This window comes from Carcharodon carcharias, assembly GCF_017639515.1.
Source record: "Carcharodon carcharias isolate sCarCar2 chromosome 40 unlocalized genomic scaffold, sCarCar2.pri SUPER_40_unloc_6, whole genome shotgun sequence".
NCBI lineage: Eukaryota > Metazoa > Chordata > Chondrichthyes > Lamniformes > Lamnidae > Carcharodon > Carcharodon carcharias.
The window spans coordinates 477,827-492,826 of NW_024470860.1; the positions used below are offsets into that span (position 1 = coordinate 477,827).

At 62.7% G+C, this 15,000-nt stretch overlaps 1 protein-coding gene across 1 annotated transcript in view; it reads left to right on the forward strand.

Moving 5' to 3' along the window:
- The window catches only part of LOC121275043 (prolyl 3-hydroxylase 1-like), an 88,045-nt gene that overhangs the window by 22,313 nt on the left and 50,732 nt on the right, over positions 1-15,000 (forward strand). Inside the window, exons 4-5 of the mRNA XM_041182434.1 lie at positions 12,258-12,389; positions 14,337-14,476. Of these exons, the coding sequence (XP_041038368.1) occupies positions 12,258-12,389; positions 14,337-14,476 (272 nt within the window). The remainder of the gene's footprint in view (positions 1-12,257; positions 12,390-14,336; positions 14,477-15,000) is intronic.

Here is a 15,000-nt window from a genome sequence, read left to right on the forward strand (position 1 = left end):
GGAGGGAGAGAAGGGAGCTGAGGGAGGGAGAGCGGGGAGCTGAGGTAGGGAGAGTGGGGAGCTGAGGGAGGGAGAGCGGGAGAGCGGGGAGCTGAGGGAGGAATAGCGGGGAGCTGAGGGAGGGAGAGCGTGGAGCTGAGGGACGGAGGGAGAGCGGGGAGCAGAGGGAGGGAGAGTGGGGAGCTGAGGGAGGGAGAGCGGGGAGCTGAGGTAGGGAGAGTGGGGAGCTGAGGGAGGGAGGGAGAGTGGGGAGCTGAGGGAGGGAGTGCGGGGAGCTGAGGGAGGGAGTGCGGGGAGCTGAGGGAGGGAGTGCGGGGAGCTGAGGGAGGGAGAGCGGGAGAGCGGGGAGCTGAGGGAGGAATAGCGGGGAGCTGAGGGAGGGAGAGCGGGGAGCTGAGGGAGGGAGGGAGAGCGGGGAGCTGAGGGAGGGAGAGCGGGGAGCTGAGGGAGGGAGAGCGGGGAGCTGAGGGAGGGAGAGCGGGGAGCTGAGGGAGGGAGGGAGAGCGGGGAGCTGAGGGAGGGAGAGCGGGGAGCTGAGGGAGGGAGAGCGGGGAGCTGAGGGAGTGAGAACGGGGAGCTGAGGGAGTGAGAACGGGAGAGAGGGGAGCTGAGGGAGGGAGAGCGGGGAGCTGAGGGAGGGAGAGCGGGAGAGCGTGGAGCTGAGGGAGGGAGAGCGGGAGAGCGGAGAGCTGAGGGAGGGAGAGCGGGAGAGCGGAGAGCTGAGGGAGGGAGGGAGTGCGGGGAGCTGAGGGAGGGAGAGCGGGAGAGCGGGGAGCTGAGGGAGGGAGAGCGGGGAGCTGAGGGAGGGAGAGCGGGGAGCTGAGCGAGGGAGAGCGGGGAGCTGAGGGAGGGAGGGAGAGTGGGGAGCTGAGGGAGGGAGAGAGGGGAGCTGAGGGAGGAGAGCGGGAGAGCGGGGAGTTGAGGGAGGGAGAGCGGGAGAGCGGGGAGCTGAGGGAGGAAGAGCGGGGAGCTGAGGGAGGGAGAGCGGGGAGCTGAGGGAGGGAGAGCGGGAGAGCGGGGAGCTGAGGGAGGGAGGGAGTGCGGGGAGCTGAGGGAGGGAGAGCGGTGAGCTGAGGGAGGGAGAGCGGGAGAGAGGGGAGTTGAGGGAGGGAGGGAGAGCAGGGAGCTGAGGGTGGGAGAGTGGGGAGCTGAGGGAGGGAGAGCGGGAGAGTGGGGAGCTGAGGGAGGGAGAGCGGGAGAGTGGGGAGCTGAGGGAGGGAGAGTGGGAAGCTGAGGGAGGGAGGGAGAGTGGGGAGCTGAGGGTGGGAGAGTGGGGAGCTGAGGGAGGGAGAACGGGAGAGTGGGGAGCTGAGGGTGGGAGAGTGGGAAGCTGAGGGAGGGAAAGCGGGAGAGTGGGGAGCTGAGGGAGGGAGAGCGGGGAGCTGAGGGAGGTAAAGCGGGAGAGAGGGGAGCTGAGGGAGGGAGAGCGGGGAACTGAGGGAGGGAGAGCGGGAGAGAGGGGAGCTGAGGGAGGGAGAGCGGGGAGCTGAGGGAGGGAGAGAGGGGAACTGAGGGAGGGAAAGCGGGAGAGCGGGGAGCTGAGGGAGGGAGAGCGGGGAGCTGAGGGAGGGAGAGCGGGGAGCTGAGGGAGGGAGAGCGGAGAGCTGAGGGAGGGAGAGCGGGGAGCTGAGGGAGGGAGAGCGGGGAGCTGAGGGAGGGAGAGCGGGAGAGAGGAGAGCTGAGGGAGGGAGAGCGGGAGAGAGGAGAGCTGAGGGAGGGAGAGCGGGGAGCTGAGGGAGGGAGAGCGGGGAGCTGAGGGAAGGAGAGTGGGGAGCTGAGGGAGGGAGAGCGGGGAGCTGAGAGAGGGAGAGTGGGGAGCTGAGAGAGGGAGAGCGGGGAGATGAGGGAGGGAGAGCGGGGAGATGAGGGAGGGAGAGCGGGGAGCTGCGGGAGGGAGAGTGGGGAGTTGAGGGAGGGAGAGCGGGGAGCTGAGGGAGGGAGAGCGGGAGAGAGGGGAGCTGAGGGAGGGAGAGCAGGGAGCTGAGGGAGGGAGGGAGAGCGGGGAGCTGAGGGAGGGAGAGCGGGAGAGAGGGGAGCTGAGGAGGGAGAGCGGGGAGCTGAGGGAGGGAGAGCAGGGAGCTGAGGGAGGGAGAGCGGGGAGCTGAGGGAGGGAGAGCGGGAGAGCGGGGCGCTGAGGGAGGGAGAGCGGGAGAGCGGGGAGCTGAGGGAGGGAGAGCGGGGAGCTGAGGGAGGGAGAGTGGGGAGCTGAGGGAGGGAGGGAGAGAAGGGAGCTGAGGGAGGGAGGGCGGGGAGCTGAGGGACGGAGGGAGAGCGGGGAGCTGAGGGAGGGAGAGTGGGGAACTGAGGGTGGGAGGGAGAGCGGGGAGCTGAGGGAGGGAGGGAGAGCGGGGAGCTGAGGGAGGGAGAGCGGGGAGCTGTGGGAGGGAGAGTGGGGAGTTGAGGGAGGGAGAGCGGGGAGCTGAGGGAGGGAGAGCGGGAGAGCGGGGAGCTGAGGGAGGGAGAGCGGGGAGCTGAGGGAGGGAGGGAGAGCGGGGAGCTGAGGGAGGGAGAGCGGGAGAGCGGGGAGCTGAGGGAGGGAGAGCGGGAGAGCGGGGAGCTGAGGGAGGGAGAGCAGGGAGCTGAGGGAGGGAGAGCGGGGCGCTGAGGGAGGGAGAGCGGGAGAGCGGAGCGCTGAGGGAGGGAGAGCGGGAGAGCGGGGAGCTGAGGTAGGGAGAGCGGGGAGCTGAGGGAGGGAGAGTGGGGAGCTGAGGGAGGGAGGGAGGGAGAGAAGGGAGCTGAGGGAGGGAGAGCGGGGAGCTGAGGGAGGGAGAGTGGGGAGCTGAGGGTGGGAGGGAGAGCGGGGAGCTGAGGGTGGGAGGGAGAGCGGGGAGCTGAGGGAGGGAGGGAGAGCTGGGAGCTGAGGTAGGGAGAGCGGGGAGCTGAGGTAGGGAGAGTGGGGAGCTGAGGGAGGTTAGGGAGAGTGGGGAGCTGAGGGAGGGAGGGAGAGTGGGGAGCTGGGAGGGAGGGAGAGCGGGGAGCTGAGGGAGGGAGTGCGGGGAGCTGAGGGAGGGAGAGCGGGGAGCTGAGGGAGGGAGAGCGGGGAGCTGAGGGAGGGAGACCGGGGAGCTGAGGGAGGGAGGGAGACCGGGGAGCTGAGGGAGGGAGGGAGAGCGGGGAGCTAAGGGAGGGAGAGAGGGGAGCTGAGGGAGGGAGAGCGGGAGAGAGGGAAGCTGAGGGAGGGAGAGCGGGGAGCTGAGGGAGGGAGAGCGGGGAGCTGAGGGAGGGAGAGCGGGAGAGAGGGAAGCTGAGGGAGGGAGAGCGGGGAGCTGAGGGAGGGAGAGCGGGGAGCTGAGGGAGGGAGAGCGGGAGAGCGGGGAGCTGAGGGAGGGAGAGCGGGAGAGCGGAGAGCTGAGGGAGGGAGAGCGGGAGAGCGGAGAGCTGAGGGAGGGAGAGTGGGAGAGCGGAGAGCTGAGGGAGGGAGGGAGTGCGGGGAGCTGAGGGAGGGAGAGCGGGAGAGCGGGGAGCTGAGGGAGGGAGAGCGGGGAGCTGAGCGAGGGAAAGCGGGGAGCTGAGGAGGGAGGGAGAGTGGGGAGCTGAGGGGAGAGCGGGAGAGAGTGGAGCTGAGGGAGGAGAGCGGGAGAGCGGGGAGTTGAGGGAGGGAGAGCGGGAGAGCGGGGAGCTGAGGGAGGGAGAGCGGGAGAGCGGGGAGCTGAGGGAGGGAGAGCGGGAGAGCGGGGAGCTGAGGGAGGGAGAGCGGGAGAGAGGGGAGCTGAGGGAGGGAGAGCGGGGAGCTGAGGGAGGGAGAGCGGGGAGCTGAGGGAGGGAGAGCGGGGAGCTGAGGGAGGGAGAGCGGGAGAGCGGGGAGTTGAGGGAGGGAGGAAGAGCGGTGAGCTGAGGGAGGGAGAGCGGGAGAGAGGGGAGTTGAGGGAGGGAGGGAGAGCAGGGAGCTGAGGGTGGGAGAGTGGGAGAGCGGAGAGCTGAGGGAGGGAGGGAGTGCGGGGAGCTGAGGGAGGGAGAGCGGGAGAGCGGGGAGCTGAGGGAGGGAGAGCGGGGAGCTGAGCGAGGGAAAGCGGGGAGCTGAGGGAGGGAGAGCGGGAGAGCGGGGAGCTGAGGGAGGGAGGGAGTGCGGGGAGCTGAGGGAGGGAGAGCGGGAGAGCGGGGAGCTGAGGGAGGGAGAGCGGGAGAGCGGGGAGCTGAGGGAGGGAGAGCGGGGAGCTGAGCGAGGGAAAGGGGGGAGCTGAGGGAGGGAGGGAGAGTGGGGAGCTGAGGGGAGAGCGGGAGAGAGGGGAGCTGAGGGAGGAGAGCGGGAGAGCGGGGAGTTGAGGGAGGGAGAGCGGGAGAGCGGGGAGCTGAGGGAGGGAGAGCGGGAGAGCGGGGAGCTGAGGGAGGGAGTGCGGGGAGCTGAGGGAGGGAGAGCGGGTAGCTGAGGGAGGGAGAGCGGGAGAGCGGGGAGCTGAGGGAGGAAGAGCGGGGAGCTGAGGGAGGGAGAGCGGGGAGCTGAGGGAGGGAGAGCGGGGACCTGAGGGAGGGAGGGAGACCGGGGAGCTGAGGGAGGGAGGGAGAGCGGGGAGCTAAGGGAGGGAGAGAGGGGAGCTGAGGGAGGGAGAGCGGGAGAGAGGGAAGCTGAGGGAGGGAGAGCGGGGAGCTGAGGGAGGGAGAGCGGGGAGCTGAGGGAGGGAGAGCGGGGAGCTGAGGGAGGGAGAGCGGGGAGCTGAGGGAGGGAGAGCGGGGAGAGCGGGGGAGCTGAGGGAGGGAGAGCGGGAGAGCGGAGAGCTGAGGGAGGGAGAGCGGGAGAGCGGAGAGCTGAGGGAGGGAGAGTGGGAGAGCGGAGAGCTGAGGGAGGGAGGGAGTGCGGGGAGCTGAGGGAGGGAGAGCGGGAGAGCGGGGAGCTGAGGGAGGGAGAGCGGGGAGCTGAGCGAGGGAAAGCGGGGAGCTGATTGAGGGAGGGAGAGTGAGGAGCTGAGGGGAGAGCGGGAGAGAGGGGAGCTGAGGGAGGAGAGCGGGAGAGCGGGGAGTTGAGGGAGGGAGAGCGGGGAGTTGAGGGAGGGAGAGCGGGGAGCTGAGGGAGGGAGAGCGGGAGAGCGGGGAGCTGAAGGAGGGAGAGTGGGGTGCTGAGGGAGGGAGAGCGGGAGAGAGGGGAGCTGAGGGAGGGAGGGAGAGCGGGGAGCTGAGGGAGGGAGTGCGGGGAGCTGAGGGAGGGAGAGCGGGGAGCTGAGGGAGGGAGAGCGGGAGAGCGGGGAGCTGAGGGAGGAAGAGCGGGGAGCTGAGGGAGGGAGAGCGGGGAGCTGAGGGAGGGAGAGCGGGGAGCTGAGGGAGGGAGGGAGACCGGGGAGCTGAGGGAGGGAGGGAGAGCGGGGAGCTAAGGGAGGGAGAGAGGGGAGCTGAGGGAGGGAGAGCGGGAGAGAGGGAAGCTGAGGGAGGGAGAGCGGGGAGCTGAGGGAGGGAGAGCGGGGAGCTGAGGGGGGGAGAGCGGGAGAGAGGGAAGCTGAGGGAGGGAGAGCGGGGAGCTGAGGGAGGGAGAGCGGGAGAGCGGGGAGCTGAGGGAGGGAGAGCGGGAGAGCGGAGAGCTGAGGGAGGGAGAGCGGGAGAGCGGAGAGCTGAGGGAGGGAGAGTGGGAGAGCGGAGAGCTGAGGGAGGGAGGGAGTGCGGGGAGCTGAGGGAGGGAGAGCGGGAGAGCGGGGAGCTGAGGGAGGGAGAGCGGGGAGCTGAGCGAGGGAAAGCGGGGAGCTGAGGGAGGGAGGGAGAGTGGGGAGCTGAGGGGAGAGCGGTAGAGAGTGGAGCTGAGGGAGGAGAGCGGGAGAGCGGGGAGTTGAGGGAGGGAGAGCGGGAGAGCGGGGAGCTGAGGGAGGGAGAGCGGGAGAGCGGGGAGCTGAGGGAGGGAGAGCGGGAGAGCGGGGAGCTGAGGGAGGGAGAGCGGGAGAGAGGGGAGCTGAGGGAGGGAGAGCGGGGAGCTGAGGGAGGGAGAGCCGGGAGCTGAGGGAGGGAGAGCGGGGAGCTGAGGGAGGGAGGGAGAGCGGGGAGCTGAGGGAGGGAGGGAGAGCGGGGAGCTGAGGGAGGGAGAGCGGGGAGCTGAGGGAGGGAGAGCGGGGAGCTGAGGGAGGGAGGGAGAGCGGGGAGCTGAGGGAGGGAGAGCGGGGAGCTGAGGGAGGGAGAGCGGGGAGCTGAGGGAGGGAGAGCGGGAGAGCGGGGAGTTGAGGGAGGGAGGAAGAGCGGTGAGCTGAGGGAGGGAGAGCGGGAGAGAGGGGAGTTGAGGGAGGGAGGGAGAGCAGGGAGCTGAGGGTGGGAGAGTGGGAGAGCGGAGAGCTGAGGGAGGGAGGGAGTGCGGGGAGCTGAGGGAGGGAGAGCGGGAGAGCGGGGAGCTGAGGGAGGGAGAGCGGGGAGCTGAGCGAGGGAAAGCGGGGAGCTGAGGGAGGGAGGGAGAGTGGGGAGCTGAGGGGAGAGCGGGAGAGAGGGGAGCTGAGGGAGGAGAGCGGGAGAGAGCGGAGCTGAGGGAGGAGAGCGGGAGAGCGGGGAGTTGAGGGAGGGAGAGCGGGAGAGCGGGGAGCTGAGGGAGGGAGAGCGGGAGAGCGGGGAGCTGAGGGAGGAAGAGCGGGGAGCTGAGGGAGGGAGCGCGGGGAGCTGAGGGAGGGAGGGAGACCGGGGAGCTGAGGGATGGAGGGAGAGCGGGGAACTGAGGGAGGGAGAGCGGGAGAGAGGGGAGCTGAGGGAGGGAGAGCGGGGAGCTAAGGGAGGGAGAGAGGGGAGCTGAGGGAGGGAGAGCGGGAGAGAGGGAAGCTGAGGGAGGGAGAGCGGGGAGCTGAGGGAGGGAGAGCGGGGAGCTGAGGGAGGGAGAGCGGGGAGCTGAGGGAGGGAGAGCGGGGAGCTGAGGGAGGGAGAGTGGGGAGCTGAGGGAGGGAGAGCGGGAGAGCGGGGAGCTGAGGGAGGGAGAGCGGGAGAGCGGAGAGCTGAGGGAGGGAGAGCGGGAGAGCGGAGAGCTGAGGGAGGGAGAGTGGGAGAGCGGAGAGCTGAGGGAGGGAGGGAGTGCGGGGAGCTGAGGGAGGGAGAGCGGGAGAGCGGGGAGCTGAGGGAGGGAGAGCGGGGAGCTGAGCGAGGGAAAGCGGGGAGCTGAGGGAGGGAGGGAGAGTGGGGAGCTGAGGGGAGAGCGGGAGAGAGGGGAGCTGAGGGAGGAGAGCGGGAGAGCGGGGAGTTGAGGGAGGGAGAGCGGGGAGTTGAGGGAGGGAGAGCGGGGAGTTGAGGGAGGGAGAGCGGGGAGTTGAGGGAGGGAGAGCGGGAGAGCGGGGAGCTGAGGGAGGGAGAGCGGGAGAGCGGGGAGCTGAAGGAGGGAGAGCGGGGAGCTGAGGGAGGGAGAGCGGGAGAGAGGGGAGCTGAGGGAGGGAGGGAGAGCGGGGAGCTGAGGGAGGGAGAGCGGGGAGCTGAGGGAGGGAGAGCGGGGAGCTGAGGGAGGGAGAGTGGGGAGTTGAGGGAGGGAGAGCGGGAGAGCGGGGAGTTGAGGGAGGGAGGAAGAGCGGTGAGCTGAGGGCGGGAGAGCGGGAGAGAGGGGAGTTGAGGGAGGGAGGGAGAGCAGGGAGCTGAGGGTGGGAGAGTGGGGAGCTGAGGGAGGGAGAGCGGGGAGCTGAGGGAGGGAGGGAGAGCGGGGAGCTGAGGGTGGGAGAGTGGGGAGCTGAGGGAGGGAGAGCGGGAGAATGGGGAGTTGAGGGAGGGAGAGCGGGGAGTTGAGGGAGGGAGAGCGGGGAGTTGAGGGAGGGAGAGCGGGAGAGTGGGGAGTTGAGGGAGGGAGTGCGGGGAGTTTTGGGAGGGAGAGCGGGAGAGCGGGGAGTTGAGGGAGGGAGAGCGGGAGAGCGGGGAGTTGAGGGAGGGAGAGCGGGAGTGTGGGGAGCTGAGGGAGGGAGAGCGGGAGAGTGGGGAGTTGAGGGAGGGTGAGCGGGGAGTTGAGGGAGGGAGAGCGGGAGAGTGGGGAGCTGAGGGAGGGAGGGGGTGTGGAAGGGGTTCAGAAGGACCAGGGGGGAAAGGGTTTGACAGGGGTTTCGACACTGAGAGATTGTCCGCCCTGGTTGGGGAGGAGTGTTAAACCCAGGGAACAATCTCAGGATTGAACGCCGATCAAAGGCGACCGAGAGGAGGAGGGATTCCTTCCCTCAAATCGCGGGGATACCCTTCCTGCTCCAGCACAGAAACTCCATCACTGACTGAATTCAGAGCAGAGCCCTTACAAATGCTGAAAGCCTCATGGGCTCCCTCCAAGGAGACAGAGGGGGGGCTGGTGAGGTTAAATCTGTATCATACTCTGCTCCAGCCTCAAGGGTGGGAGGGAGGGAGTTCCAGGATTTTGTCCGTGTGGTGTAGGTACACCCACGGCGCTGTTAGGGAGGGAGTTCCAGGATTTTGTCCCGTGTGGTGTAGGTACACCCACGGCGCTGTTAGGGAGGGAGTTCCAGGATTTTGTCCGTGTGGTGTAGGTACACCCACGGCGCTGTTAGGGAGGGAGTTCCAGGATTTTGTCCCGTGTGGTGTAGGTACACCCACAGCGCTGTTAGGGAGGGAGTTCCAGGATTTTGTCCTGTGTGGTGTAGGTACACCCACGGCGCTGTTAGGGAGGGAGTTCCAGGATTTTGTCCGTGTGGTGTAGGTACACCCACGGCGCTGTTAGGGAGGGAGTTCCAGGATTTTGTCCCCTGTGTGGTGTAGGTACACCCACGGCGCTGTTAGGGAGGGAGTTCCAGGATTTTGTCCGTGTGGTGTAGGTACACCCACGGCGCTGTTAGGGAGGGAGTTCCAGGATTTTGTCCGTGTGGTGTAGGTACACCCACGGCGCTGTTAGGGAGGGAGTTCCAGGATTTTGACCCAGCGACAGTGAATGAACGGCCGATATATTCCCAAGTCTGGATGGTGAGGGGCTCGGAGGGGAACTTCCAGGTGGTGGGTCTTCCCTATGTGTCTGCTGCCCTCGTCCTTCTAGATGGGAGTGGGTCGTGGGTTTGGGCGGCGCTGTCAAAGGAGCAATAAATCAAGGAGTTCAAAGTCTCGAGGGGGTTTCGATTGAATCAATAAATCGAGGGGTTCAAAATCACGAGGGGGTTTTGATCAAGTCAATAAATCGAGGGGCTCAAAATCATGAGGGATTTCAATAGAGGCAATAAATCGAGGGGTTTAAAATCACGAGGGGTTTCGATCGAGTCAATAAATCGAGGGTTTCAAAATCACGAGGGGTTTTGATCAAGTCAATAAAGCGAGGGGCTCAAAATCACGAGGGGGTTTCAATAGAGCCAATAAATCGAGTGGTTCAAAATCACGAGGGGGTTTCAACAGAGCCAATAAATCGAAGGGTTCAAAATCACGAGGGGGTTTCAATAGAGTCAATAAATTGTGGGGTTCAAAATCACGAGGGGGTTTCAATAGGGTCAATAAATTGTGGGGTTCAAAATCACGAGGGGGTTTCAATAGAGTTAATAAATTGTGGGGTTCAAAATCACAAGGGGGTTTCAATAGAGTCAATAAATTGTGGGGTTCAAAATCACGAGGGGGTTTCAATAGAGTCAATAAATTGTGGGGTTCAAAATCACGAGGGGGTTTCAATAGGGTCAATAAATTGTGGGGTTCAAAATCACGAGGGGGTTTCAATAGAGTCAATAAATTGTGGGGTTCAAAATCACGAGGGGGTTTCAATAGAGTCAATAAATTGTGGGGTTCAAAATCACGAGGGGGTTTCAATAGAGTCAATGAATCTAAAGGGTCAGTAAATTGAGGGGTTCAAAATCACGAGTGGGTTTCAATAGAGTCAATAAATCGAGGGGTTCAAAATCACGAGGGGGTTTCGATCGAGTCAATAAATCAAGGGGTTCAAAATCGCGAGGGGGTTTCGATCGAGTCAATAAATCGAGGGGCTCAAAATCATGAGGGGGTTTTGATTGAGTCAATAAATCGAGGGGCTCAAAATCACGAGCGGGTTTCGATCGAGTCAATAAATCGAGGGGCTCAAAATCACGAGGGGGTTTCGATCGAGTCAATAAATCAAGGGGTTCAAAATCACGAGGGGGTTTCGATCGAGTCAATAAATCGAGGGGCTCAAAATCATGAGGGGGTTTCAATAGAGTCAATAAATTGAGGGGCTCAAAATCATGAGGGGATTTCAATAGAGTCAATAAATCGAGGGGCTCAAAATCACGAGGGGGTTTCAATAGAGCCAATAAATCGAGGGGTTCAAATCACGAGGGGGTTTCAATAGAGCCAATAAATCGAGGGGTTCAAAATCACGAGGGGGTTTCAATAGAGCCAATAAATCGAGGGGTTCAAAATCACGAGGGGGTTTCAATAGAGTCAATAAATTGTGGGGTTCAAAATCACGAGGGGGTTTCAATAGGGTCAATAAATTGTGGGGTTCAAAATCACGAGGGGGTTTCGATCGAGTCAATAAATCAAGGGGTTCAAAATCGCGAGGGGGTTTCGATCGAGTCAATAAATCGAGGGGCTCAAAATCATGAGGGGGTTTTGATTGAGTCAATAAATCGAGGGGCTCAAAATCACGAGCGGGTTTCGATCGAGTCAATAAATCGAGGGGCTCAAAATCACGAGGGGGTTTCGATCGAGTCAATAAATCAAGGGGTTCAAAATCACGAGGGGGTTTCGATCGAGTCAATAAATCGAGGGGCTCAAAATCATGAGGGGGTTTCAATAGAGTCAATAAATTGAGGGGCTCAAAATCATGAGGGGATTTCAATAGAGTCAATAAATCGAGGGGCTCAAAATCACGAGGGGGTTTCAATAGAGCCAATAAATCGAGGGGTTCAAAATCACGAGGGGGTTTCAATAGAGCCAATAAATCGAGGGGTTCAAAATCACGAGGGGGTTTCAATAGAGTCAATAAATTGTGGGGTTCAAAATCACGAGGGGGTTTCAATAGGGTCAATAAATTGTGGGGTTCAGAATCACGAGGGGGTTTCGATCGAGTCAATAAATCAAGGGGTTCAAAATCGCGAGGGGGTTTCGATCGAGTCAATAAATCGAGGGGCTCAAAATCATGAGGGGGTTTTGATTGAGTCAATAAATCGAGGGGCTCAAAATCACGAGCGGGTTTCGATCGAGTCAATAAATCGAGGGGCTCAAAATCACAAGGGGGTTTCGATCGAGTCAATAAATCAAGGGGTTCAAAATCACGAGGGGGTTTCGATCGAGTCAATAAATCGAGGGGCTCAAAATCATGAGGGGGTTTCAATAGAGTCAATAAATTGAGGGGCTCAATCATGAGGGGATTTCAATAGAGTCAATAAATCGAGGGGCTCAAAATCACGAGGGGGTTTCAATAGAGCCAATAAATCGAGGGGTTCAAAATCACGAGGGGGTTTCAATAGAGCCAATAAATCGAGGGGTTCAAAATCACGAGGGGGTTTCAATAGAATCAATAAATTGTGGGGTTCAAAATCACGAGGGGGTTTCAATAGGGTCAATAAATTGTGGGGTTCAAAATCATGAGGGGGTTTCGATCAAGTCAATGAATCTAAAGGGTCAATAAATCGAGGGGTTCAAAATCACGAGGGGGTTTCGATCGAGTCAATAAATCGAGGGGTTCAAAATCACGAGGGGGTTTCGATCGAGTCAATAAATCGAGGGGCTCAAAATCACGAGGGGGTTTCGATCGAGTCAATAAATCGAGGGGCTCAAAATCATGAGGGGGTTTCAATAGAGTCAATAAATCGAGGGGCTCAAAATCACGAGGGGGTTTCGATCGAGTCAAAGCGTTTCCCTGGACAGGAGGGTCGGTAACCAGAGGGACACAGATTGAAGGGAATTTGGAAAAGGACCAGACGTTGGGGGGGGGTGGGGGGTGGGGAGGGCGGTGGGTGGGTGGTAGGGAGTGGGGGGGTAGATGAGGGGGGAGGGTTTTTTTTGTTTTGGACCCAGTGAGTTGTTACGATGGGGAAGTCACTCCCTGATAGGGAGGAGGTTCCATTGAGCAACCCTCGAAATGTTTGGGGGGGGGGGGGGGGGTGGTGGTGGAGGGGGTGGGGGGTAGAGAGGAGGGAATCGGGGAAATACTCGGAGGTGGGGGGGTGCGGTGGGGGGGAACCGGTTACAGGAAAGCGGGGAAGGGGTTTGGGGGGGTGTGGGGTGGGGCTTGTTCTGCCTCCCTCCCTCCCTCCCTCCCTCCCTCTCTCTCTCTCTCTCACACACGAGCGTAGGGATAGTACCGGGGCAACGGGCCGAATGGACTCCTCCTGTGCTGGTTTGGAGGGGGATGGAGGGTTTTCCGGGAGAGTGTGGGTGGGCGGGGAGCTGCGAGCTTGCTGGTCTAACTCCCGTCTCCCCCCCCCCCCCCAACCCAGGTCACTACGTCCAGGTGCTGAGCTGCTACCAGAGCTGCGTGGGGGAGCTAGCGACCAAACCAGGCCGGGCCGTGGCGCTGGAGAACTTCCTGCCCTCCCACTTCTACCTGCTGCAGGCCGCGTACTACAAAGGTGGGCGGTAGGTCTGGGCCAATTCTCTCCCCCACCCCCCTGGGGTCGGGGGGGTCGTACGGTGGGTTCAGGGGTCGTGCAGTGTGTCCAGGGGGTCGTACGGTGGGTTCAGAGGTCGTGCAGTGCGTCCAGGGGGTTGTTTGGTGGGTTCAGAGGTCGTGCAGTGTGTCCAGGGATCGTACGGTGGGTTCAGAGGTCGCGCAGTGTGTCCAGGGATCATACGGTGGGTTCAGAGGTTGTGCAGTGTGTCCAGGGGTCGTACGGTGGGTTCAGAGGTCGTTCAGTGTGTCCAGGGGTCGTACGGTGGGTCCAGGGGTCGTACGGTGGGTTCAGGGGTTGTGCAGTGCGTCCAGGGGTCGTATGGTGGGTTCAGAGGTCGTGCAGTGTGTCCAGGGATCATATGGTGGGTTCAGAGGTCGTTCAGTGTGTCCAGGAGGTTGTTTGGTGGGTTCAGAGGTCGTGCAGCGTGTCCAGGGGTTGTACAGTGGGTTCAGAGGTCGAGCAGTGTGTCCAGGGATCGTACAGTGGGTTCAGCGGTCGCGCAGTGTGTCCAGGGGTCATACGGTGGGTTCAGAGGTTGTGCAGTGTGTCCAGGGGTCGTACGGTGGGTTCAGAGGTTATGCAGGGTGTCCAGGGGGTCGTACGGTGGGTTTAGGGGTCGTGTAGTGTGTCCAGGGATCATATGGTGGGTTGAGAGGTCGTGCAGTGTGTCCAGGGGCTGTACAGTGGGTTCAGAGGGCGCGCAGTGTGTCCAGGGGTCATACGGTGGGTTCAGAGGTTGTGCAGTGTGTCCAGGGGTCGTACGGTGGGTTCAGGGGTTGTGCAGTGCGTCCAGGGGTTGTACGGTGGGTTCAGAGGTCGAGCAGTGTGTCCAGGGATCATACAGTGGGTTCAGAGGTCGCGCAGTGTGTCCAGGGCTCATACGGTGGGTTCAGAGGTTGTGCAGTGTGTCCAGGGGTCGTACGGTGTGTTCAGAGGTCGTTCAGTGTGTCCAGGGGTCGCACGGTGGGTCCAGGGGTCGTACGGTGGGTTCAGGGGTTGTGCAGTGCGTCCAGGGGTCATATGGTGGGTTCAGAGGTCGTGCAGTGTGTCCAGGGGGTGGTACGGTGGGTTCAGAGGTCTTGCAGTGTGTTCAGGGATCATATGGTGGTTTCAGAGGTCGTTCAGTGTGTCCAGGAGGTTGTTTGGTGGGTTCAGAGGTCGTGCAGTGTGTCCAGGGGTTGTACAGTGGGTTCAGAGGTCGAGCAGTGTGTCCAGGGATCGTACAGTGGGTTCAGAGGTTGTGCAGTGTGTCCAGGGGTTGTACGGTGGGTTCAGAGGTTATGCAGGGTGTCCAGGGGGTCGTACGGTGGGTTTAGGGGTCGTGTAGTGTGTCCAGAGATCATATGGTGGGTTGAGAGGTCGTGCAGTGTGTCCAGGGGTCGTACAGTGGGTTCAGAGGGCGCGCAGTGTGTCCAGGGGTCATACGGTGGGTTCAGAGGTTGTGCAGTGTGTCCAGGGGTCGTACGGTGGGTTCAGGGGTTGTGCAGTGCGTCCAGGGGTCGTATGGTGGGTTCAGAGGTCGTGCAGTGTGTCCAGGGGGTGGTACGGTGGGTTCAGAGGTCGCGCAGTGTGTCCAGGGCTCGTACGGTGAGTTCAGAGGTCATACTGTTGGCTCTGTGGATCATAGTTGCGTTCAGGGGTCAGGCAGCTGAGGGAGCTGGGTTTAAGGGGGTCATAGGTCGGATGGGGGTGAGGGGTCAGGCTGGGCGGTGGGTGGGGTCAGATGAAAGGGTGAGGGGGGGGTCACGTGTCGGTTGAGGGGGTCAGTGAAGGGGTCGGGGGTCAGACCATGGCGTCGAGGGTCTGGGGCTGGATTTGGGGGCGGGGGGGGTGCGGGTGTGGGAGGTCAGGGTTCGGGTGAGGGGTCGGCGGGTCAGTCACTGACGCTCCCGCTTGTCTTGACAGTTGGGGATTACGCGAAAGCGGTGGAGTGTTCCAGAACCTTCCTCCTCTTCCTGCCCGAGGATGGGACCATGCTCCAGAACCTGGCCTTTTACCGGTCAAAGCTCCCGGTGGATCGGGCGGCCGAGATCCTGCCCAGAGAGGTGGGTCCACTCCCCTCTCCTGAGGGAGAGCCTCAATTTCCCAGCACCGTGACCCTCGAAACGCCCCCTGACCCATTCTGTGACCTTCAACCCTCCCCTGAAGCCGTCTGTGACCCTCGACCCTCCCCTTGACCTGTACTGTGACCCTCAACCCTCCCCTGAAGCCCACCGTGACCCCTGACCCACCCCCGACGCATTCTGTGACCCTCGACCCTCCCCCGACCCATACTATGACCTTCAACCCATCTCCGAAGACCGCCGTGACCCCTGACCCACCCCTGACGCATTCTGTGACCTACAACCCTCCCCTGAAGCCCACCGCGACCCTCGACCTTCCCCCTCGACCCCCGCTGCGACCTTGGATCCTGCCCCTCGAGTCCCACCGTGACCCTTGACCCTCCCCTGACCCCCGACCCTTTGCCTGACCCCTCCACCCGTGACCCTCGACCTTCGACCCTCCACCCTGACGCCAACTGTGAGCCTAGACACCCCCTTGACCCCCCCATTATGACCCTCAACCTGAC